At 46.1% G+C, this 24,695-nt stretch overlaps 2 protein-coding genes across 2 annotated transcripts in view; both read right to left on the reverse strand.

The window, feature by feature from the left end:
- Lbr (lamin B receptor) overlaps nt 1-1,357 on the reverse strand; it is a 57,450-nt gene extending 56,093 nt beyond the window's left edge. Inside the window, exon 1 of the mRNA XM_050143040.1 lies at nt 978-1,357. The gene's annotated coding sequence lies outside the window, so the exon portion shown is untranslated. The remainder of the gene's footprint in view (nt 1-977) is intronic.
- Nucleotides 1,358-8,583: 7,226 nt separating this feature from the next.
- Enah (ENAH actin regulator) overlaps nt 8,584-24,695 on the reverse strand; it is a 120,990-nt gene continuing 104,878 nt past the window's right edge. The window contains exons 14-15 of the mRNA XM_050142812.1: nt 8,882-9,021; nt 8,584-8,746 (exon numbers count right to left, since the gene is read on the reverse strand). Of these exons, the coding sequence (XP_049998769.1) occupies nt 8,584-8,746; nt 8,882-9,021 (303 nt within the window). The remainder of the gene's footprint in view (nt 8,747-8,881; nt 9,022-24,695) is intronic.

Raw genomic sequence — 24,695 nt, forward strand, 5'->3', positions numbered from 1 at the left:
GACCCCGGCTGGTCAGAGTACTAGAATTAAATTCTGTGTCTGTGCACCTGGTTTATGCTTAGGTATTTTTCCTAAGCTTCTAAGTTATGTTCTCAGAGTTGTAATCTCCAAGTTTTAAAGATTAAACAAAACTTAAAATCGAAGTAAAGTCTTTAAATTAGGTAAAAATATAAGAGCTGGCTTATTTTTTTAACCTTAAAGGGTTTCCTACAGTGGTTTCTGAGCTGTGCTGTTTAAGAGTTAAGGGCGGGAGAGGAATGCAGATGCAGTAAATCTCAAGACTGTATTAGGTCATAAAGGAACTCAGGACAGATGGCTACCTGAGGTACCTATTAACATATCAAAAACCATAGTAACACAACCTGTATAGTTTGGCTATAAACCCATGATTCTCAACCTTCCTAATCCTGTGACCCTTTAATACAGTTCCTCACATTGTGGTGACCCCCAATCATTAAATTATTTCGTTGCTACTCCATAATTGTAATTTTGCTACTGTTATGAACCATAATGTAAATATCTGATATGCAGGATATCTGATATGTGACCCCCCAAAGGCTGAGACACTGAGTAACAGAGTCCTGACTTCTGTCGCCCCTGTTCCCTACCTAAACCTTTCCAGACCTTTGCTTCCTTTCTCCGAAGCTTCTCTTTCCCACAACACCCCGCTACTTTGGCCTTGTGCTCTCTTGCTTCTTCTCTTGTTCCTCAGCTCCTCTCTTAGTCTGCTTGCCCTCTCTCTTCTCTTCCTCTCTCACCCTCCCCACGCCCCCTCTCATGGCCCAGTTCAGTCTACTGCCCAAGTCTGGTCTCCTGCTCTCTCTCTCTCTGCTCTGAACTCTTCCAGACGCTTCTGGCTGTACTCTCCTCAACCACACCGAGGAATGTTCCGCATGTAAACATTCTGGGTCTCAGGGAAACATAGTTCATTCCCGCTGTGGAATGTTCTGGCTTGAGCTGTCTTTAGGGAAACTCACATTAGCTCCGTAGGGACTTTGGGCTCCCAGTGTGTTGAGGTTTCTAGTCTCTCAGCGAGAAAGACGCGCTGGATTCTCCTCAGGCCCCTTTCGTTTTCTGCGTTTGTTCCTCTTCCCTGTCTGATATTTGCTGGGATCTGGAGGGCAGGCAGCAGGCAGAGGCCATCTGAGGCCAACTAGGGCTGTAAGGCCTCCAGAGGATGGTGGGCTTTACTAAGAGCACAAAACTCTTTAAGTCCAATGGAGGACCAAAGATAGACCAAAACAAACAAACAAAATTCCCGAAGCCCAGCTTTTCAAACTGTGGGTGGCAACAGAGCAAGCATTAATTCAGAAGTAAAGGTCTAATCACCCCGGCATTTCGGGACGTCTTCACCCGAGTTGCGGAGTGTGACTTCCCGGCAGCCTTGGTTCTGACATGCGCAGTGTGCACTGTGCCTGCTCTGGTGCCACACAGCAATGCGTGCTGCCTGCAACCCTTCGGCTCAGCTCTGAAACTGCTACGGAAGAAACTGCAGTGTTTCTACTGTACTTACAAAGTTTTCTGTTCTTACAAAAGCACTGAGGTTTAATTAGGGAAAACAAAAGCTTTCAATATTTTCCCGCTGTCGTTCCTCAGCATGTGTCACAGGAATACATTTCTGGGTCGGATTGTGTAAGAATATTTGATTTTAAAAATCCCTGTTTGAGCTGCTGACTTGAGCTTCATCAAAAGAAAACTATTCAGTGACTTGTGGCTGGAGACTGAGACAGAATTTAAGACAATTTCTGAGATGGCTCTGAACATATTTCAGCTATTTTGTACTCAACATTTATGTGAATTCGTGTCCTCAGCACTGACAATTATAATTCTGTCACTCCTGAAAACCACTGAAGCCATTCCATGTCCTATGGTATAAAATATGCCATATTTGCTATGTAAATATAAATAATTGCATCCAACTCACTGCTATGCAAATTTGCTTTCATCTTTAATAAATGATAACATTATATCAATAACTAAAAATTATATGTATACCTAAGAATTGCTTTAAAATTATTTATGAATTATTTCCTGTAAATGTTTGATTGGTTACACGTTTCATGTCTATGTAGCTAGGGTGGCATCCAAGGGGTAGCCAGCAAAGAAAGTTTAAGCCCTGCCCTAAAGAACTTCTCCTGGCAGAGCATTCCCGCCCTCCTTTCTAGGAGCAGATGGTCTGGTGAGTTCTGCCAGGCACCCGAGTGGAGTGGCTGTGTTCTCCTGCGCTCTCCCTGTACCCACAGCCAACCCAGATCTCAGTGTCTCAGGCCCCCTGGGCCCTCACACCAGGCAACAAGCATCTCAAAGCTGAGGTGGATGCTGGGCCCTTCCTCTGAGCTCCACTGTTTGGAGAATTGCCCAGCCCCCCAGGCCTCTGGGTACCCTCGGATCTCAGCGTCAAGAGTGAGTGGGACCGAGGGGGCAGGGGCGAAGAGTTGCCATCACCACAGGGGTTGAGATGAGGGTTGCCTATAGGTGCAGAGGCTCTGCCACAGCGCACAGTGTGGTTCATACAATAGAGGGTGCTGGGGGGGGGGGGCAGGGACAGAAAGTCTGGCCCCCAGACTGAGGTGCCTACCTCTGGGAAGCACTTTCCAAATCTGTCCTAACCGGGTTCTCAGGTAGCAGCCCAGAGAGACTTGGAACCCAGGCCCCACTCACTCTGATACTCTCCTAGGACCCAGGTTGGTAGGGAATTTCCTTCCCACAACTCTTAAACTGGCAGGGAAGGCCCAGATTCTCAGAGGAAGAGAGCAGAGGCCCAGATGGTTCATGTCTCCTGGGTAAAGGCTCCTGGTGTTCAGTGCAGGAACCAATGGGGGAAGTGGGTCCGTTCCTTTGGTATGGTGGGGTATGTGATACCATTGGAGGCACCAACCGGGGGCACCTCGGGTGTCATCTCAGCAAGGGAATTCCAGAAGAGTCGCCGCCGCCGTGCGAGACCAGCTTACTTGGAGGTGGCACAAAGCCCGGGTCACTGGCTTTGTGACAGAAGGCCCAGACCAACATGACCCCTGGCTCCGCACCGCACCTGCCAGGCAGCTCTGCATAAGCTGGCTATTTGCAGCACTCTTCCTAGAGCCCAAGTAGGAGGGAAGTGAGACCCAAGTGAGTGCGGCTGAGTGGGACAGAAAACAGGATGTGGCAATGCTAGACTGGCCCGGACCTGAAAGGGCTTTGCCAGGTCCCAGGGTGAGCCTGGAGTGCCACCTGGCTTTGGATTGCCAGCCCTCGGGCACTGTTTTCCTGACCCGCGCACCTCTTTTGATGCTAGTCAGCTGAACAGAGTTATCTGTGGATACCAGAGCTGGAGTGAGGGGGTAGCCAGCCCCTTCTCCTAGCCCTGAGGATAGACATGCCTTTGTGTTTCCCAGACAGGTTTTGGGGTGGGCAGGAAGGCTGGAAAGACGTGCTTTGAGAGCCTCTGGGCAGGAAAGAATAGCGTCTGGCAGGGATGTCAGTCAGCGGGGCTGTCTGTGGTCCAGCAGGGAGAGGCTTTCTCTGCTGGAGTGTTCAGGGATGCCTGCTTCCTGACATAGTGTCACACTGCCCTTGGGACAACGATCTGGGCTTTGCACAGGTCCATAGATTCTGTCCCCACCTCACCCCCAGGGTAGAGGACAGTGAGGGGTCCCTGGACATAGCCTGAGGCCACTGTAGTGGGGAGTATAAGCTCTGCACCCCAGGGGTTCCCAGGAAAGCACTGAGTGGGAGGAATCCCTGAGAAGGAAGAGCTGCTGATTCCTCGCAGGCTAGTGCTAGATTTAACTGGATGTGGGAGACAATGCCTGTCTGGACAGCCAATCCTCCTGCAAGAGACCCTTGTGCTGACAGGAGGGGCTATGGCTCATAGCTCGATGGGATGGTAGAGTACTCATTTAGCTCATGTGAGGCCCTGAGTTCAAACCCCAGCATGACAGGAAGAGCCCTGAGACAGGCGTTATCACTACATGTCAAGCTCCACACAGGTCAGGCAAGAAAGTCCTATGCCTAGTGTGACGGCACACACCTTTAATCCCAGCACTCAGCAGACAGAGGCAGGTGGATCTCTGTGAGTTCCAGGCCTGTCTCATCTACACAGTGAGTGCCAAGACAACCAGAGCTATGTAGTGAGGTCCCGTCTCAAAACAACAACCACCGAAAAGGAGGTGGTGGTGGTAGTTGTCCAGTGAACAACACCTCCTTCCAGTTCATTTCAACTTCACCATGGCCTTGGAGAAACAGGTAGGTCGGAGGCTCTGCCAGTGAACGGAAGCCTGGTCCCAGGCGCTGGGGACATTACTCAGGGTCTCTAAGGTGGCTCCTATTGGGCATGACCAAGACAAGCTGGCTGCTTCACTGCTGCCGCCCCAGGAATTCACAGACAGGACGCAGGCACCTCAGCCTGCAGGGCCTCAAACCTGGTGTCTACTCACCCAGAGCTGCAGAGCTGTGGCCGGTCCTAGGCTCCCTCTGTCACCCACCTAGAAGAGGGCCCAGAATCTGCATTTTTAACATGGCTACACTTGAGGGGACTCTGGCCAGCCTAGGCCCGGCGAGCATAACTCTGGCAGGCCTTGCGCCTCCCTCCCTTTCCTCTGTCTTGCTACAAGCGGTTAGACTACATTCCTAAAGCTACGCACCAAGGCCTGTTCCCTTATTTGGCCACTTCCTTCTCCTGAAACTGACTACTAAGGTCCAGCTGTCAAAGTATCGAAGTCCAGCAATCAGAAGCCCCCTTCGTGTATCCTGATTAATGTGTCCAAATAAAATGAAACCCCTCATCCTAACACAGGGTTTCCCCTTGTACCTTTATAAATCGCCATTTGCCTCTGTGCCACGTCTCTATCCAGAGGCAATCCTTTGTACCGCGAGGACAAATGTCCCTGCCCCCTTTCCCCTTCTCCCTTCTCCTCTGTCTCCTGTCTCTGTCTCTTATCTCTGTCCTTTGTCCCTCTTGGCAAATAAATCTTTGTGCTGAGAATTTGGTCTTGGGGTATCCTGGGCCAATACTTTCCCTTGTAACATCCCCACGGGGCTCAGTGGTGCCTCAGGCCCACAGGACACCCGCTGTTCCCTCACAACTTTTCCCATCTGTCCCCTGATGGTGTTCAGCTCTGTCTGAAGTCCTCTCCAGAGAGCTTCTTCTTGGCCACTTCTCAACAGATGAACAAGTCACTTTTGTGTATAGGCGTACTCCATGCAATATTTTCAATAAAATAATTTTTACTCTAAAATTATTTGCTGTCAATCTGAAATTTAAATATAGCTGGGCATTTGGGCAGCTTTGCTTTGTCTTGATTTTAGATTTTGGTAACCGGACGTGAGCTCAGGACCTCACACATGCTAGATGCATCGGGCTTTCCCACTGATCTACACCTTCGGCCCAAATGAAATTTCTAATTAACCATTTTCTTTGTTTGTTTTGTTTTGTTTAAGATAGGGTTTACTCTGTGTAGTCCTGACATTTACTTTTTATTAGGTTAAACAAGATTTATTTATTTTTATTTTATGTGCATTAGTGTTTTTCCTGTATGTATTTCTGCGTGAAGATGTTGGATCCTGGAGTTAAAGTCAGTTGTGAGCAGCCATGTGGGTGCTGGGAATTGAACCCAGGTCCTCTGGAAAAGCAGTCAGTGCTCTTAACCATGGAGCCATCTCTTCAGCCCCAAGATTTATTTATTTTTATTTTATGTGTATTGGTGTTTTGCCCACATATATGTATGTCTACTGCCTGTGGAAACCAGGAGAGGGTGATGGGGACCCTAGGGTTGGAATTACAGACTTTTGTGAGCTGCTTTGTGGATGCTGGGAAGCAAACTTGGGTCCTGTGCAAGAGCATCAAGTCCTCTTCTCTGCTGAGCCATCTCTCCAGCCCCTGTTTCTTTGCTTTAAGAGACAAAGTTGCGTTATATTTTCTAGGCTGGCCTGAACTCCTGGGCTCAGGGGATCCGTTCACACTGCAGCTTCCTGAATAGCAGGCATGACATGCATGTGCCACCCAGTCCCACAGCTCCTGCATTCGCTTTACAGCTTCTGGCAACCCTACACTAGTGGGACTCTCTGCACCCCAGCCTGGCAGCAGGCAGATGTTAGCTGGAGTCTCCAGGGCCACAGGTACAGCTTCGATAGCACCTCCTGCCCCAATCTGTCACAGGGAGAAAGAAAAGAGCAGACAGCTCGGGAGGTTAAAGCATCTGCTTCCCTGAGAACAGCTAGGGGGAAGACTGTTTCCAACTCCAGTTTGTACTGTTTATCCCATAAAGATGGCTGCAGTGGGAACAAGGCCAGAAGCTCATCCGGGAGTCTGCCAGTCGGGACACCATCATGACTGTTTCATCAGGAGTTCTCCGGCACTTCTGTGGGATGCTGCTTTGATGGGCTTTTATTATCTACCACTTGCTAGTTTCTCTTTTACTTTTGCTTTCAATATAATAAATTCTCTCCCTCTCTCTCTCTCTCTCTCTCTCTCTCTCTCTCTCTCTCTCTCTCTCTCTCCCTCCCTCCGTCCCTCCCCCCCCCCCCCCCCCCCCCCCCCCCCCCCTCCCTCCCTCCCTCCCTCCCTCCCTCCCTCCTTCCCTCCCTCCCTCCCTCCCTCCCTCTCTCACTCCCTCCAAGGTCTTACCATATAACCCTGGCCGGCCNCTCTCTCCCTCCCTCCGTCCCTCCCCCCCCCTCTCTCTCTCTCTGGAACTGAGCCAGGTCTTTTGGAAGAGCATCAAGTGCTTTTAACAGCTGAGCCATCTCTCCAGCCTCACAAAATGCTCTTTACAAAGACCTGGAGAGGAAGCAGAGGCAGGCGGATCTCTGTGAGTTCAAAGCCAGTCTGGGCTACAGAGTGAGTTCCAGGACAGGCAGGGCTACACAGAGAAACCCTATCTCAGAAAATCAGAAACACACACACTAAAATGATGATGATGATTAATAATAATGATGATGACGATGATGATGATGGTTTGATGTGGTGAAGCACACCTTTAATTCCAGCACCCAAGAGGCAGAGGCAGGTAGGTGGCTCTCTATGCGGCGTCTCCTGCCTCTTGTCCCGCCCCTTTTCTAAGTCTGGGGTCAGCTTTAACTGCTGAATTTCTCTGCAGTCCAGGAAAGTGGACAGGGAAGGGCAGTGGCTGGAGGGACTGAGAGCCCTCAGGTAAGCGACATGCTAGGCCCAAGGCTGACAGTGACCCCTGGGGAAGCAAGTGGTTCTTCTGCCGGTCACTTTCATTGTGAGCTTTGCCTGGGAGTCCATGCTCACTCCCTGAGCACAGAAGCCCTGGCTCATGCTATCTGTCACCATGAGCCAAAAAAGCTGGGACTGCACATAAACCAACTTGTCAGTTGGGGCACAGGACACTTAGGTCCTCACTGGTTACTGGGAGAGCCAGTCTAGAGGACCATGGACTGCCCTTCTCCCTCAGAGCCCACCATGTTAGGAGGTGGTCACTGCCAGCTGGTAGACCCAAAGAGGAAGCCCTGAGCATCGGGCTGTGAGATAGGTCTCTAGGCCCAGCTCCACCATGGGCTTCGGGTGATTGGGGGGAGGGGCAGACACCTGCCCTGGTGAAAAGATGGTGCTTGGCCCATGGTTCCCTGGCTGCTGGCTTCTCCTGATTAGTCTAGACCTATTTTTTGTTTGTTTTGCTTTACTTTTCTGAGTAGTTCTGGCTATTATAGAACTTGCTCTTGTAGACCAGGCTAGCCCTGAAGTCAGAGATTCGCCTACCTCTGCCTCCAGAGTGCTGGGATTAAAGGTTTAGCCCAGCTGAGTCTAGAATTTTGAATGAAGGTCAATGCTGTAGGCAGACAGATTTCTGCAATTCAGAATGTTCCACTATGCGGGGCATGCTGGGAAGGAACAAAGTGCATTCTGGTCTTCTCACTGAACCGGCTAGTGACCAGTGAGAGTGTCTCCATCCTGATGGATGCCTCTGATGGCTAAGCATGGGCATAAAGGGTCACAGATTCACACCTCGATTCTTGAGTGCCTTCAACACACTACTGTGCCTCTCCCCATCCTCCACCCTTGGCTCTCTCCTACTCTCAGGGCCTGTTTCTACCTCCCAGGAATTCTACCTCCCAGGGAATCCTTCTGCTGTCTGCTTCTGTTCTGGCGCACCTCTCCTCAAGCTCAAGGGCTAGCTATGGTCCCTGAGACGTCTCTCCCACCCCTAAACCACAGCCATGTTCAAAGGGCTTCTGCTTGGACCCTGCCTGATGCTCTACCCACAGCAGGCTCTTCACGCTCCCAGCATAATCCTGGCCAGTGGAACATTCTGTATTCAGAAGCTGGCCTGCCTGTAGGGTCCATCTAGAATCTGGGGACGCTCGGGGATCCCCTCACCACAGCGCCAACAGTTTACGCAGTCTTTCATTTTCCCTGCATACTTTCTCCGGCTTTAAATCCTCATTCTTACGTGTGTCCCACCCTTCCTGGTTGCTCTTCCAAAACCTACTCTCGGGGTTACTCACAGCTGACTGAAGCAGCAGCCTGGACAGCTCTTGTCATAGGATATTTTGTTGCTCATGTTACCTTCCCAGCCTTAGTGCAGGCTCAGCGGTCCAAGTATCCTATTCACTCTGTCTTGTGGGTCAGACTCACTTTGATCAGCAACTGACCCGACGATGCAGGCCCAACGCAAGAAGAGGAAGGTCGTCGGCCAGCAGAGGGCGCTGCACACCCGCCGGGAGACTCGCGGCTGAGCGCTGCCGCCGCGGGGCGCCAAAACACTGCAGTCTAGATAGCCTGTGCCTGCTGGGTGACGCCAACCTTAAAGACAATGGGAGGGACACTGAGCATGGTCAAGAATGGGACACAGTGGAACTGGCTTCGCCCCATTACTTTCGCTGCCTGCCTTGGTCCACCCTAGCACTCTGTCCTGATTCCCAAGCCAGCCTGGCTTGCCCGGACTCCAGGACCGTGCTCTGCAGCGCACCATGCACGAAAGCCAGAGCAGATGGGGGAGGTGGGGATGGTACCTGGGGTGCTGAGTCCACACGGAGCTCTACTTTCCTCCAGGGATGAAATGAGGACAAAGCCTCTTTCTGGTCAGAAGAAAAAGGTCACATTGTGACTTCCTCCTTCCCTCCAGAAAGGATACTCAGGCTCGGTATTTAATCCAGCCAGAGGTACTGAAAAAGCCTTTCATTGGAGCCCACTGTTCTTGGCAGCTAGGGGGAAGATCACATACCTGTGATGGTTAGTTTTGAGAGTCATATTGACTGGGTTGCATTTGGGCAAGTGTTTTTCTGGGTGTGTCCCCAGGGTTGAGGTGGCCGTAACAGAGCAGAACTTGGCCGCACGTCTCACCACGAGGGACTGGCCCTTTCTCAGATGTGCCACGCCCTCTTGTAGCACTTCCGGGAATGCTCTGCACCAGTTGTACCCACAGGTGTCTCTGAAATCTTCCTCGCCCTTTCCTGCCTCCTCCTACTTTCCCGTGGTTAGGGTTTCCAACAGATCCTTTGCCTAGGCACGCCCTGAACAAAAACGGTTTGATTTTCTCTAAGTGCAGTAAGGTGGTTGCTAGCCTGTCTGGCAACGTCAGGTCTGTTGCCTTGGTCTAACTTTACCCTCCTTATTGCAAAGTGGCTGCAGTCGCTCTGAGCACTGAATACCTCTCATTCAAGAAAGAAATGAACAGTGATGGGTAAAGTGCTTTTCCACATCTATCTTCCTCTCATGTTGGAGGAAAAAGGCTTTGTCAGAAATTTCCAAAAGACATCCCCTTTCATCCATCTCATTGTCCAGAGAGCCATGAGGGGCCCTCAGAGCAAGTCTGGATCTACATTTTTGTTTTTTGTTTTTTTTTTTTTTTTTTTTTTTGAGACAGGGTTTCTCTATAGCTTTGGTGCTTGTCCTGAAACTAGCTCTTCTAGACCAGGCTGGCCTCGAACTCCCAGAGATCTGCCTGCCTCTGCCTCCCGAGTGCTGGGATTAAAGGCATGCACCACCACCGCCCAGCGTGGATCTACATTCTTGAGATCAAAGGAATTCAGTTGAGAACAAACCGGGGAATGGCAGCAGAGGAAGGGGGTGGATGTGAGGGCAGAACAGATAGATCAGACACTATATAGTCTGTCTCTTCCTCCTCTAGCTGCTGGTTCCAGCAGCTTGCCCATTAGCAGCTGGGCAATGGACAAGGAGCTCAGACTTTAATCTGAGCCAGCTGGAGCCTCAAACGGCTTTCAGCGGCAGGGCTGTTTTTGTCCTATGTTACTCCCTATGTTACTCTGGCGATTGGGGGCTGTAAGGGGAGGGAAGGAGATGTGGGGTTATTAAGGGGAGGAAATTGGGGGTGGCTCCTGAGGACCCTTTAGGGGCAGAGCCATTGCTTGCTTGTCTTAGGGGAGGTGAGTCAAATCCAAAAGAGATACCAAGAACCCGAGGGTTATGGTGGAGGAGGATGGGTAGCCAGGCATGTTGAACTTGAGATGCCCTGGGTGTAGAGGGTCTTATATGGGAAGCAGTGCTGGCAGGTCTCAAGGAGGGAGGGAGGGCTTAAACTTGGGCCTGAAGTTCCAGGGGAAAAGGCATGAAAGAAAGCCATCCCCACTCCAACTCTCATTTCACAAAAGCCTGCATCTCACACCCTCAGGGAAACTGTTGCTCCCCAAAGAAGTCTACCAACACCTGCCCATTCCTGGAACTCAGCTAACCCGGATTCCAGATGGACCTGTCTATCACTTGAAAGTTATTCACATTCCCTCAACTGCTTCTGGAGGGATCATGCCATGCCCTTTCATGCGTCTGTGTTATTTTTGTAAGCTTTACAATGTGAGCATAAACTGTGTCCAGAGGCTCACTCATGTGTCTCAACACTTGGCACCCAGATGGGTAGTGGTGTTTTGAGAAGTGATGAAACCTTTAGGAAGTGGGACCTCACTGGAGGAAGTGGGCCACTGTGGGCCAGGCCTTATGGGTTATAGTTCTGGTGGGGCATTTGATTTTTAATGTTTGTATTGGTCAGGGTCCTCTAGTGTTACAGAATTTATAGTCTCTCTCTCTCTCTCTCTCTCTCTCTCTCTCTCTCTCTCTCTCTCTCTCTCTCTCTCGACTAAAACGATTTATAGGCGGTGGCCCTGCTAATCCAACAATGGCTGCCTATGAACAAAGGTACAAGAATCCAATGCTTGTTGAGTCCATGAGGCTGAGGCTGGAGGTCAGTATTCACCAGAATTCCAAACTAGGCTCTCACACCAGTGAAAGAATGGCCTTGCTAGTGAGGTTGAGCAAGGAGCAGAAGAAAACATCTTTCATGTCTTTTATACAGGCTGCCAGCAGAAGGCGTGGCCCAGATGATGGATGGCTCCTCCTACCTCAAAAGTCCAGACTAAAAGTGGGTTTTCCCACTTTGAATGATTTAAGAATCCCCCACCGATGTGCATACATTTAAGACACAGTCAAGCTGACAAACAAGCATGGCCATCACAGCTTTGAGAGTTCTGCCTCCATGTTTGTAAGTCCCCCAGAACTAGAGTTATAGACAGCTTTGCGCCAAAATGCTCTTAATCAAGGACTCGTCTCTCTTCAGTCCAGGGGCTACTTTAAAAACACAATCGAGACTTTGCTTCCCTACCCCACACTTTACGATTTTTGAGGAAAAAAAAAAAAAGGGTAAACCACAACCAGGACCTGTGCTGTGATCCGTGCACATCCTCTCCTCCGCGTGCCAAGGTTCTCATGGGTAACTGGGTTTAATGTGCAAAGAAGCCTTCCTAGCGAGCTCTCGGCTCTGGAAAAAGGATCTCTTCAAGCTTGTTCAATTATTTACTAACGGAATGGACCCACTCCAGGCTGAGTTCATCACAACCCATCCTTCCCATTCTTAGACCTTCCTTTGACCAAGGTGCTGCAGTGGGGCTCAGGTGAAAGGCAGGCTTTGCCAAGGCTTCTTTAAACATTGCAGCTAGAGCTGGTTATTTCCTGGTTACTGGAATCTCAGTCCAGGAGGTCTGCGGGTCCTGGCACATCCCTTTCCCACTGAGCTCTGAGGATTCTAGAAGTGACTTCTCTGCACTTCCCACCCTCCTGGCCCCCTGCTGACAGGGAGGCTAACACAGGCAGGCAGCTCTTTGGGGCCGGATGAAAGGATAGACGGCTTGTGCCATTAGCGACTCGGTAAGGAGAAGAGACCTCACTTGCAGGTCCTGCTGCTCAAACCCATGTCAGACTTGGTGTGAGTCAATGCAAACATAACACTAGAGAGAAACTTGTAGGATTCTGAACAGTTCTCAGATAACATATATATAATTCTGTTAAAGATCTGTCAACTCCATACAGATTAATCTTCCACACTGTGCTCAAAAACCTTGTACTATAGAGCGCAGGATCACCTCCTCAAATCAAGAACAGTGTCTTTCAACCTGTGGGTTGCAACTCTCTGGGGTCAAACAATCCTTTCACAGGGGTCGTCTAAGACCATGGGAAACACAGACACTTACGATTCACAGCAGTAGCAAAGCTACAGTTACAAAGTCACAATGAAATAACTGTATGGTTGGGGGACACCACAGGAGGAACTGTATTAAAGGGCACTGGGAAGGCTGAGAACCACTATCTAGAATCTCTTCCAGAGGAAAAAGGTGGCTATTGGGTAAATGCCTCACCTCTCCTCTCCGAGTGGGAACTTCATGGAATCCACCTAGCAGAAAGGAGAAAATCTGTTCTCTAAATGTGCACACGGCTAAGTGATAACTTAAAATGCAATCCGCTTAAAAATGAATAGTATAAAGATATCATTGGGGGCAGGGGAGTTGTATCTTAAGAGGTAATTCATTACGTGTAGTCATGAATGAAGTGGGGAAGGAGTTTCTCGTTTCTATTTCGGGAAAACAAAGAATCCGGTTAGTGGCATGCTCAGGTTTGGTTCTCTCACGTGATGTTTGTTGGGCTGATGTCAACAACAGGAGGCTCTCAGACCCCTCTGATGTGCTCCCAAGTGGCTACTGCCATAGTGTCTCCAAGTGAGGAGGTGCCTGCTGAGCGGACACGGGCATCTGTTGTGGCCCACCATGGCTATTCCTAGTTACAAATCCAGAAGAAAGGCACCCATCTGTTCACCACACATGCTGGAATATTCATAGTGGCACCGCTCATAATAGCCCCAAGCTGGGAACTACTATATCACACTGAGAACGGACCACCCACCGCCAGGCGTTGGGGATGAGTCTCACGTACATTGAGAGAGAGATGCCAAGCACCGAAAGGCACAGTCCCATTTATGTCAAGCGCAAGAGACAGCTAAGTGTGGAGAAGCCAGCAGCGGTGAACTGGCTGTGAACTATGGAAAGAATATGAGGGGATCCCAGAGACCCAGAAAGAATGCTTCTTGACCCGGGTGTTTTTTTACACGTGCATTTAGTGACTGTGTGTGGCCAGTTTTCTGTTTTACTCCAACTGAAAAAGGCCAAAGCACAACGGTGAGAAGCCTCGCCCATCTGAGGGGTTCTGGTTGAAAACCCCTCTCAACAGTCTTTTGACAGGAGTTAGGGGGTGGCCAGTCAATGGAGACACATCTGTCCCAGCAGGTTGAAATCTCTGAGTTAGATTCCAAAGGATTCCAAAGGTTCCAGGCTCAGGGACAGAGCTTTGAAAAATGTTATCTCATGTCACAACTGAGCTTCCTGGCTTCACAAACACAACTGTGTGTATTGTGTGGCTCTTACAAGTGACAAATATCCAATTACTGTATCCAATTACCTGGAGTAATAAAGTTTCTTAATTTCACAACGTTTTTGCCTTCATGTATGTATGTGTACCACGTTATGTGCCTGATGCCTGTGGAGCTAAGAAGAGGGGGTGGGTGAGATCCCCTAAAAACTGGAGTTACAGGCAGTTGTGGAAGCCACCATGTAGGTACTGGGAACTATTCCGGGGTCCTCCTAATAAGCAGCAAGCACTCTAAGGAGACATCTAAAGTCACCTTTAAAACTTAGTTCTGAAGAAGAGATCTTCAAGATGGGTATGACAAGTGCCTACCAGCACTTGGGAGGCCGAGGAAGGAGGCTCACGGTCTGAGCTACAGACAATATTCTCACGAAGACCGAGGAGAACGAGTGAAGCTGTCTCAAGAACTCTTGTGATCCTGTCCTGCCAGTCTGGGTTGTCTGCAGCAGGCAACTCCAGACAGGCACCCCTCAGCACACTGCAATCATAGAAACCATGACAGGATGACTTCTGAAGATCCAAACCTTCTCCATTTAAAACAGAAAACCCACAGCAGCACCACGGCTTGGTGCAGATTCCCACTGTACCCAGACTACCTTCTCTTGGCCCATCATCCAGCACCCATGGGGGAGCAAGTGTGTTATCCTGGAATGTTCAATCTTAGGTGGTGGGCTTCAAGGAGTATCTTCTTGTAATCTGTGGGTTCTCAAACATATTTTACACTATATATACTCTTGTTCTTTTGTGATGGATGATGGGGATTTGGTCTAGAAAGAAAAAATACAAAAGTTGAGGCCCAAGTGAACTCTTAGTCCCCACGCTGTGTACTACTACAGGGGTACCAGGGACAGTCTGCATCCGGAGTGCAGCACAAAGGTTTGGTTCCAGGACTGATCAGGCTCACCTCTGGGACTCGGGGCCTAGTGAAGTTAGGTCGTGTACTCCTTTCTTTTGCTCATTGCTGCCTGGCCTCCATGACATGGCCATGCCTCCTCTGCCACCCTTCTGCCACACTGCTGCACCACAAGACCAAAGCAAAGGGGTTATGTGATCAAGGACTGAAAACTACAGTCCAGATAAACCTTTCTTCCTCTTCTTTTTTTTTTAAAGATTTGTTTATTTACTATGTATACAGTGTTCTGTCTGCACGCCTGCCTGCAGGCCTGAAGAGGGCACCAGATCTCATTACAGATGGTTGTGAGCCACCATGTGGTTGCTGGGAATTGAACTCAGGAACTTTGGAAGAACACTGAGCCATCTTTCCAAGCCCACCTTTCTTCCTCTTAAGTTGAAAGAAGAACTTTGTCTCAGCAACAGAAAACTGACTGGCACACTTTGCTTAATTAGAAATCAGGCTGGTAAATAAGGAAAGGAATGGAGTTATTTAATAAAAGGTGCTTGGGCCTTTGTTCCAACGAGGCCATTTATATTTAGGTCACATCATTTGCACTTATTGAATACATCACCAGGTTTCCATTAACACTGTGAGACCAAGGAAGAAGAGACTTATCCTGGGAAATGGAGGTAGGTTGCCTGCCCCTCCTTGGATGAGACTGTAGAAGGATGGGCAAGCAATCTTCAGATTGAGAACTAACTGTAGAGCATTGTCAGAATCACAATCATGGAAATGGGAAAAAAAAAAACCCTTTTTCATAGGATATATTAGGTAAACGAAGAATAACTAGCAAAATAAATACAAATCTCTTTTGAATTAGGTATTGTGTCTTTTTATTTCAAAAGAAAGATACCAAGAAGCAGAAGAATGAAGCAGTTAAAATCAGCAAAGCTGCAAAGTAGGAAAGGAAGCTGAAAGGGAGACAGATCTGATTAGACGACAAAACCGTTAGTGCAAACCCTAGGGCCCACGGCTGCAAGCCCAAGTCACAAGTCCAGCTCCAGCAGCTTGCTGACCCGTCAGCCACAGGGCTCAGCCCCTTTTGCTGAATCCTAGCTCTGCACATTCTAGACAGGTCATGCACATACATGTTACACTTCAGGGTTACATGAAATTGCATGCAGTTCACACATAACATTATTGGAAGGCACTGTAATATGTAGCAGGAACTGCTACTTTCTGGCAAGTCTTCCTAGGGTGGATCAAAAGTGGTCCTCCGTATTAAATAACCAAACTCAGGCACTACCCGATCCTACCAAGCCAACCATCTTGTCTTCTCACCCTCCCTTCTATCCCCCTCTCTTAAAGCACGTGCCAAGCTTGGATGATGGTGTTTCCCGATAAGGGAATTGTGTTTCATACACACTTTCAAACAATTTCAGTCCATCAAGCAAAATTTTACAGTAAGCTATAAAATTTACAGTAAGTTGTGGCCAGTTTCATTTCTCCTGAATTTTAGCAAAGCCTATAATCCACACTATTCACTGAGATAAGATACACAAGGTTCCAGCTGGCAAATGATAGGTGTCTACTTAACTTCTCCAGCCTGACTCCAGTGATGCTGTTTCCACACTGTAGAGTACCAAAGTCCCAGTTCACAGGCTTTAGCAAGGAGAACAATTTCTGGGCAGCGCTGAAGGAAGATGACATGAGACTACAAGTCCAGGGTATTCCCTAAGTAAGGGCACAGGTTCTGACTATCCACCTCAACTCTAACACTGCCCCTTAAACTTTCAACCATTGTGCTATTCTAGTATATGTTTTTGGTTTATCAACTTGAGGTCTGAGAAGAAAAATGCATGTAAGGATCTAAATCTGGTTCTTTAGCAGGAAGGGGCATCGCTGACTCCCTAACTCCTAAAAAAGAAAAACCAATGCTAGGAATGGCTTACACGCTACACCTGGGCCTCCTCACTGACTCCCAGAGAGGCTCACCAGGTTTGCATCAGGCAGAGGATCTGGACCTTCTCCCACAAGTCAGGCCCTGAGAGTTTCTAGATGGAACCCCAGACAACTGTCTGAGTTCTGTTCTGGATAAAGAACAGATGCAGAAATTTTGTCTGCCAATGGGGACACTGGAGTTTCAGTGAGTGCCTATGATTACAGGTGGTAGAAAGGCTTCCTCAAAAGTACCCCCCCCATTATAAACATGTATTATAGAGATATTTTCTACCCACTACAGATGTCTCGAGATAGAATTTAAGAAAACCCTATGCTGGTTTGCTCACATGTATGAGACTAACTCGATCCTTCCCACCACATACATACATCATGAAAAACAAGTCCTGTCAATGAGAGATGAATGCCAATACATACAGCAAGACTCTCCTGAAAAGCAAGCCAAGGATCAGAAAACTCAGTGTCAAAGGGGCGCCTGGCCTTTAACTGTAAAGACCGAGTTAAAAACAAGAAACCAAGAAGGAATGGATTTATATAATAAAGAGCAGAGAGGGAAGTGTGGTGTCATCCTTTGTTTCAAGCTGACAGTGACATGGTACACAGTGACACAGCTGGCTCACAGGACACAAGCAGAAAGAACACTGCTGAGGTGCATGCTCTCCAGGAAAGAAGGATGGCGAGGTTGCTAACCTCCCCAGCTTAGTAGTCAGCGAGCTTAGAAGCAGATCATGAAGCATGAAGACAGCACCCAGGGCTGTCTATCACTGACAGCACACTAGAGCACAGGTCTGAGAACCACCCCATGACATCAGCAAAAAACACTGGTCCTTCTGATAGCATACGCCTCTACTGAGGCCACCAAGTTGTCCCCAGGATTTCATCTTATGAAAGCATACAAATGATGCAGAATGGACCAACAATAACCAATGCCTAACAGAACACTTCTGACCTCAAAACAGCCATCTACTGATACTTCCTTATTCATAAACAGGATGTAAGTTTCTCATTGAACATAATCTAGTCTTTTTTAAACATTAGAGGCTGCTCTTTAAGATCAGAAAGCAGAGGGTTGGCGAGATGGCTCAGCAGTTACCAACACTTTCTATTCTTTCTAGAAGCCCCAGCATCGAAAGGGTGGCTCACAGCATCAAAACCCCAGTTCCAGAAGATCTGATGCCCTCTTTTGTCCTCCAAAGGCACCAGGCACATATATGGTGCACAGACATACATGCAGGAAAACATCCATAGGCATAAAAAAATTCTGTTTCTTGAGTCAAATAACGAACCAACCACAACTACAGAGGGCAGAATAATGAAGAAACCAACTAAATTTCAGAGGTAGAAGGGACCTTACAGACGAGCAATATGGCATGCAAGGCCCCAACTCCATGCCTGCCTCAGGAACGTGGAAATAGAGGACACACCTGAAAGAGTACTGCACTCCACACAGGGGCCGTATGTGCCTGGATCACTGTCAGCAAGCGACATGCTTAGGAGAAGCAAAGTCCTGGAAATGCCCCACCCCCGCCCCAGTGGCAACTAGATTTTTAACACGGTTTTTTCCTAAATAGTGATACCTTCCCAATTACCTTTCTCTGAGATCGTTCTCCTAGGCAAAGTGCAAGGATGCTACCATGCACCACCTCAGTCTCTGAAGGGCTAAGTCAGCTCAGTTCTGAGTTCTCCTGATACACAATGGTGGCTTTAGCATCGGGTAGGGCTTGTGATTACACCTCAAGATAGACAGACCTTAGACGAGAGGGTAAAAACGCGTGGGGAAATTCTACAAGTTAAAATATCAAATACCAAAATATGCCTACACCCAGGTTCAACCCGGCAGTGGAATGACAATCTTACGCTGGCATGTCTCACCCAGAACAAGTTGAAAATCATTAAAAAAAAAATACAAGCGCTTAATACCATATGAAGCATATAAAAACCTGTGTAGATAGAAGGAATGTCGAATTTCAGACATTTTTAGATAATACCTTGAACAAGGTTTCTGTGTCACATTTACTACATTTTGATTTCTTCAGTGCCAGGGATCAGTCCAGAGCCTCATACACACTGTGCATTCCTACGACGACAGAGATGCATCTCAGTGCTAGAATATGTGCACACGTCCTTCCTTTGGGGTACCAGTTTCTTTGTGCCAACTGACTGGTCTGCCTGTGCATATGTTCTAAGCCTACTTGGAAGAACCACCACTAACAGCATATCAACTGGCAATACCATTCATTCACTGTCTGTATTAAGAGAATTTTTTTTTTAGAAAAGGAGTCTATTATCTACTGCTAAAGAAATCTTCCTGGAGTCAAAAGGGGACGACTAAGGCAGATTTACGGAACAATAAATGGTCACTCACAAATAGCTCTTTGATGAAGCACATGGGCATTTCTAATTTCTATGACAAGAGATTAACTTATGTTTAGAAAGGGCTGGATTTAGTGATGAGCTCAGCGGTATGCTTGTGACCAGAACCTTCTAAGGCTGTGTGTGAGTACCTGGTAACCTTCAAGCTGGGGCACAGTGACAGATCTCCAGTCCAAACACTTAACGGATGCCTCCGTTTTTCTCTCTCCTATATGTTAATGAGCAAGCACCGGAGACCTAGGGTGCCTGGCGCACGTGGTGCTAACATTTCAGTGGGTTTACACAACAGAAAGCATCTATAACTGAAGGGAAATGCTGTTTCTCAATCCCCTGCTCCTCATGTGCATCTGTATCTTTAGATTTCAATGGATACGATCAATGACTGTAGCAAATTCCTTTTATCATCTTAAGTCACCATGACCAAGTCACTTTTAACCCTTTCAGTGACTGTTGCTTTACAAATGAACACAGTTCATACTTCATTTTCAAATTTACACTTTTGCCAAAAAGCTGTTTTCCTTGTATGAGTTGACTATTCACTAGAACTCGACTGACGGGAAGTACCTGTCTGTTATCCCATAAATATACTGTATCATTTAACTTTCTTCTCTAATCAACTAATCAACCAGAAAAGTTTAAAAATTGGACCGTTTCATTTTTCCAACATTATAATATAAAGGAAAAAGGGGCAAGGCAAGAAAGCTATGCTAAACTGAAAACGTGCCTCCTTAGGAAGCAGTTAGATCCCAGAACCCATGTAAAAACGCTGCGTGCAGTGGCACAAATTAGGAAGGCCAGCACGAGGAGGCAGAGACAGGAGGGTCCCTGGGGCTAGCTGAGTTGAGCTCTCAAGGGTCAATGAGAGACCTGGTCTCAAAAGAAGTGGGTGGCGAGGGTCAACACTGGTCTCTACCTGCACATCCACGTACGCATTCACCCACACCAAAGACATTAAAGAGAACCTTGGTACTTCTTCAAAAAATTCACAAGGGAATGAGATTTAATCCACAGCCTATTCTCATGTTGGCAATAGAGAAAAACTGTTATCACAGTTCCCCTACCCCCAAGAATATTTGGCATAAATAGATGGCTTTTCTTGAGAGATTGCAAATTTTAGCCTCTCAGTCAAATGGGTGTATGCGCAACAAAAAACAACTCCTGTTAAGTACATCGTCTCCAAAATCTTCATACAAAATACTGACCAGACTAATTGTTTAGTTAAAATCCTTAAAATACAGCAAGTTTTGACTTCAGAAGAAGCACTGAACTTAGAAACGGGTAAATGGCTCTTACCAAAACATCAGAGGTATCAACTCCAGTAAACTCTTAGGATCCTTTTATATTTCTCAGAGTTCTGGGTAGATGATCAGATACCAATTCTATTAAAAATAAAAATGGCACTACTAGGAACAGGATGGAGTTTGGAGGTGAAAACTAGAATAAAATGTCTCAGGAAAATGTTTTTTTTTTTTTCTCACAACTTGATAAATGGACAGGCATCCCCTTTACACTGTCTTATACAACATCATTTTCATGCTATGACCCATGGACTTGATGGTTTTGCTTTAGACTAAGTCTATCTATGCAGTCCAGCCTGACCTCAAACTCAAAACCCTCCTGTTTCTGTCTCCAGAATACTGGGTTGCGGTTATGTCCACAGGATCAGAGACCATGGTAAAGGGCTCAAACAAGTTTCACGGCCACATGAACAAACTACACGTCCTGCAGCTCACCTTCACAGGCCCTGCACCTAAAGGCATGCGTTTTTCACAGCAGCACTGAAAAGAGGATAAACTTAGGAGACGGTAGCCTAAGCCAGGGGAACTGAAAAGCTTAGCATCTGCTGCCTAATTCATTTCTGAATGAGAAGTGACTAATATGTAGAGAAGGTGGGAACGTGAGTTAGGACAAGGAAAAATCAGCCAGCATTCTTACAACACTGGCTACATAACGGCTACAAATTAAAGCCAGAAACACGTAGTCCACAAAGAAGGACAGCTTGGGATAGAGGCGGGGGTCTGGTAAAAGGAAAAAAAAAAATACAAGACTGTTGTACTTCTAATGAAGAAATTACAGTTTCAAAATGGAACTCAAAACTGATACTTTATAATAGATAAAAATGCTGAGATTTACAGACACGGAGGCAATATAAAGAGATCAGTATAATGTAGAAAAACACTACAGAGAGTACAGACTACTACATTTAAAAAGTTAATCTCTTGGCAATAGCCTTTAATCTGCAAATTATATGAACAAAAATGAACTGTGCTGTGTAAGAGATGAAATATATGATCATGTTCTAGAACAAAAAAATGGAGTAAAACATATTTCACCATCTTGACTATAAAAGACACTGTGTCAAGGTGTGCTGAGAAAATGTAAGATATAAGGACACACAACACTTACTTCAAAATAAAAGGCAGAGAGATCATTACATATTCCCTTTGTGTTATTTACTATTCCTGATTTTGATGAAATCTTAAAGAACAGTGGCATGATGTGTAAACTGTAAACAGTAAAGCCTTGGGCTTCGTTAGGTGCTAATTTTCACCCAGTATCACTTGGTTTAGAATTAACACATTACTTCAGAAGGTCATCTAAGTGTCACAAACAAGAAACATGTATATACTGAAATTTTATTTCAATCGCACAAATGAAGTTAGCGTGTAGGAAATTTAAATGAAACAGGTATGGTAAAAACAGCAGAGAACTGAAAACCTGAACAGGAAACACACCTGCAGCATGAGGAGTCAACATTCATCAGTGTTTCCTCTTTAGTTCTGATTGACACACTAGGTCTGTAAGTCTTTAGACATGACGACTATTCTTCAGAGATTTCAGCACCAGCACTAAGGTTTGTACATTCAGTTAGTTCGCTATCGACTTGCTAGCCATTCACCAAGTGTGTTGAGCAGAGTTGTCGCAGGTCAGATCACAGTGTTGAGGAGAGCAGTGCCTTCCTGTAGTTAGAAAGGGTCCCTAAACTGTACTCAGCTGAAGACATTCAACACACAAAAGCAAAACCCATCATCATCATCATCATCATATGCTTCCAAGGAACGGTTTCGGGAAAATAACCTAAGCTTCTGTTTCCCATTTTAATCACTGAAATCTCTAACAATGACAATGACAGTGAACGCATAGAATAGTCCAATTAAGCTTCTAAGAAGGAATACATTTAGCCATGTGGGATAATGCAATATTATGGAGGATATAGCATGAGTCAACACTGGTTCTTTTTTTTTATCATCTTACACAGACACTGTGTTAAATATTAGACCAAGGCACAAAACGTTTAGTGCATAAACCAGTTTCTTTTAGGACTTAGCATTTGCCTTTAGTACTCTGTCTCACTTTGGACCACTTATATCCAGTACTCTACCTACTATAGACTATTTCACTTCAGCAACAAATCGAGTGATTTTTGATCAGATCTGTAAGGGATGTACACATTTACATTATTAAAGTAGCTGCATAATCCAAGTTCAACAGTAAAATGAAACGCCCGTTTCTTGTAGAGAACAACTTATAAGCTTGCCGCATCACTGATGCCTTTACTATTACTGCATGACAACAATGGGTAGAAAAAGAGCTGTGTATTTGAACTATGATAGCTCATCCCTCACAGTTTAATCTAAAAGTGAAGTTTCTACAGAAACAAACTCTTAAAAAGGAAAAAAAAAAAAATCCTCATTCGATCTCTCTGTAATGAGTGCGAACTGTAGTGTTTAGAAAACCACGCGATCACCAAGTTTGTTTTAAAACTGAGAAGTCTGAAATCCAGAAAGCAAATGAAAGTGGGTTATTTCTTCCATTTTCTTTTTAGTAAAAGATTCCAAAGCAAGTATGGCACATTAATAACTCAAGCATAAATTGTGATGGAGAGCCTGGAGAAGTTTTGATTTCCTAGATTTTCCCAAAAGCAGCTAACATTACAACAAATAGGATTTCTTCCTTATTTTAACCTTGCCAATTATATCATAAAGGGGTAGAACACATCACCATCACATTCTCTCTCTCTCTCTCTCTCTCTCTCTCTCTCTCTCTCTCTCTCTCTCTCTCTCTCTCTCTCTCATACACACACACACACACACACCGTCAGGGCCTAACAGCATCAGACCCTTCCTACCACCTAAGTCTCACTTCAGTTTTACTAAAAAACTGCAGAATTCCCCATTGGTTTCCCGTTACCTGGTGATTTCTGTGACCCTAATTGCTGCCATCATTGATATTTCCTGTATTTTAGCACAGCAAAGGTCAAGAGCAGCTTCAAAGTCAGGAGCATGTACCCAAACACCTGCAGCACTGCAGGGACCTAGTGACAGCAACTGCTAAATTCAGGGATCAAACTTTTGAGTTCCACAGCGAGACATAACTCCTGTGAAGCTCAGAATCATGCTTCAGACCATTGAAATTGCTGGTTAAAATACAAACAGCTGAAGACATGACGTAAAAGATTAAGTACTTGGTTTTGTTAACATGTTTATCGATTAAAGTCACAAGGTGTTTCTCATTATAATTCATGCAGATTATTGAGAAAAAAGATAGTGCAGAATTAACTTTAAATAAAAAATTATTCCTCCCCATCCTCCCACTTCCCTATATTCTACAAAATATTTTCCCTGGGACTAGGCCTTGAAAAGGCCACTACATATTAGTGTGACATGCATTATTGTCTGTAATTAAAAAAGCTAACTTTGTGGTGACTGTAATTATATTATAAAAATGTCCGCATGCATAAGTCTAAAAAAGGTTGAAAACCTACAGTAAATCTATAATAGAATGTTTTACATTTGACCACTGTTTGTTATATATAAGTCATAGATTTGGTAAAGCATTGTAACAATTTAGGAAGGCATCTAAATCTTTAAATTCTGGACGGATTTTGTTTTAAACTACAAAACTGCATGAAAGCTAACCCGAAAGACTTCCTATCATTCTAAAATTCCTCAAGTGGGACTAAACATTGTAGGACCTTTCTGATAAATACCACCCTTTGAAAGCACATACAATTCCATATGTTCCATACTTTATGATCTTAACTCTTCATGGAATATCAAATATGATAGGAAGACAAACCTGAGAGAAACGTTTACAATGCAACAGCAGAACTTGCTAAATTAAATGCTTCATCAGCGCCTTCTTAAAAACCCCCTAAGCCTTTCTCTTCTTTATTTTAGCAATGGATTGTGGAAAACGTGCAGTTTCACCTAGACATGAAAATACTTCTTGCCTGCCAGGTTTAGTACTGCTTGGGAACTCAAACACAATTCTTCATCCTGCAGTAAAGGTCAGGACAAGAGCAGCACGCTGGGAGGGCACAGCTGATTCAGAGTTGCTGCATCTGAAGGTTTTCAGAGGTTGGCGCGTTTTTCCCTCCTGACTGTGTATCCAGTTTCTTCTCACAGCTTAAAAATCGTAGGGGGTGTTAACAGTTGTTTGTAGGAAGTTTTGTTTTTCTCCAGATTCAGTCCTGTCTCTCCTCAGTTTGCTTCTCTATGCAGTGTTCGACTTGCTCAGTTCCTGCCTGATTGCTGTAAGGAAAGGAATGGTTTTCAAAGTCAATACACAAGGAAAGAGATACAGATGATGATTTACTCCTGAGAAGGCTGTTCAAACTGTCATAAAAAGATACAAGATTTAAATCTTCATTGCATACACCTTAATACCACAAAGATTCGAATCACATGTGATTATATTTACTAGGTCCTCCCTTGAATACAGAAGACAATGAGTAATGTTTTAGTGAGAAATCTGCCTGACTGGTTTCCACCAAAAACTACACTTGACACTTAGAAATGATGTTTATCTCTGTGAATTCAAGAACAGCTCGGTCTACAGAGAGAGTTCCAGGACAGGCTCCAAAGCCACACAGAGAAACCC

Source organism: Alexandromys fortis, unplaced genomic scaffold (genome assembly GCF_014885135.2).
Source record: "Alexandromys fortis isolate MF-2015 unplaced genomic scaffold, M_Fortis_MF-2015_v1.1 scaffold_51, whole genome shotgun sequence".
Taxonomy (NCBI): Eukaryota; Metazoa; Chordata; class Mammalia; order Rodentia; family Cricetidae; genus Alexandromys; species Alexandromys fortis.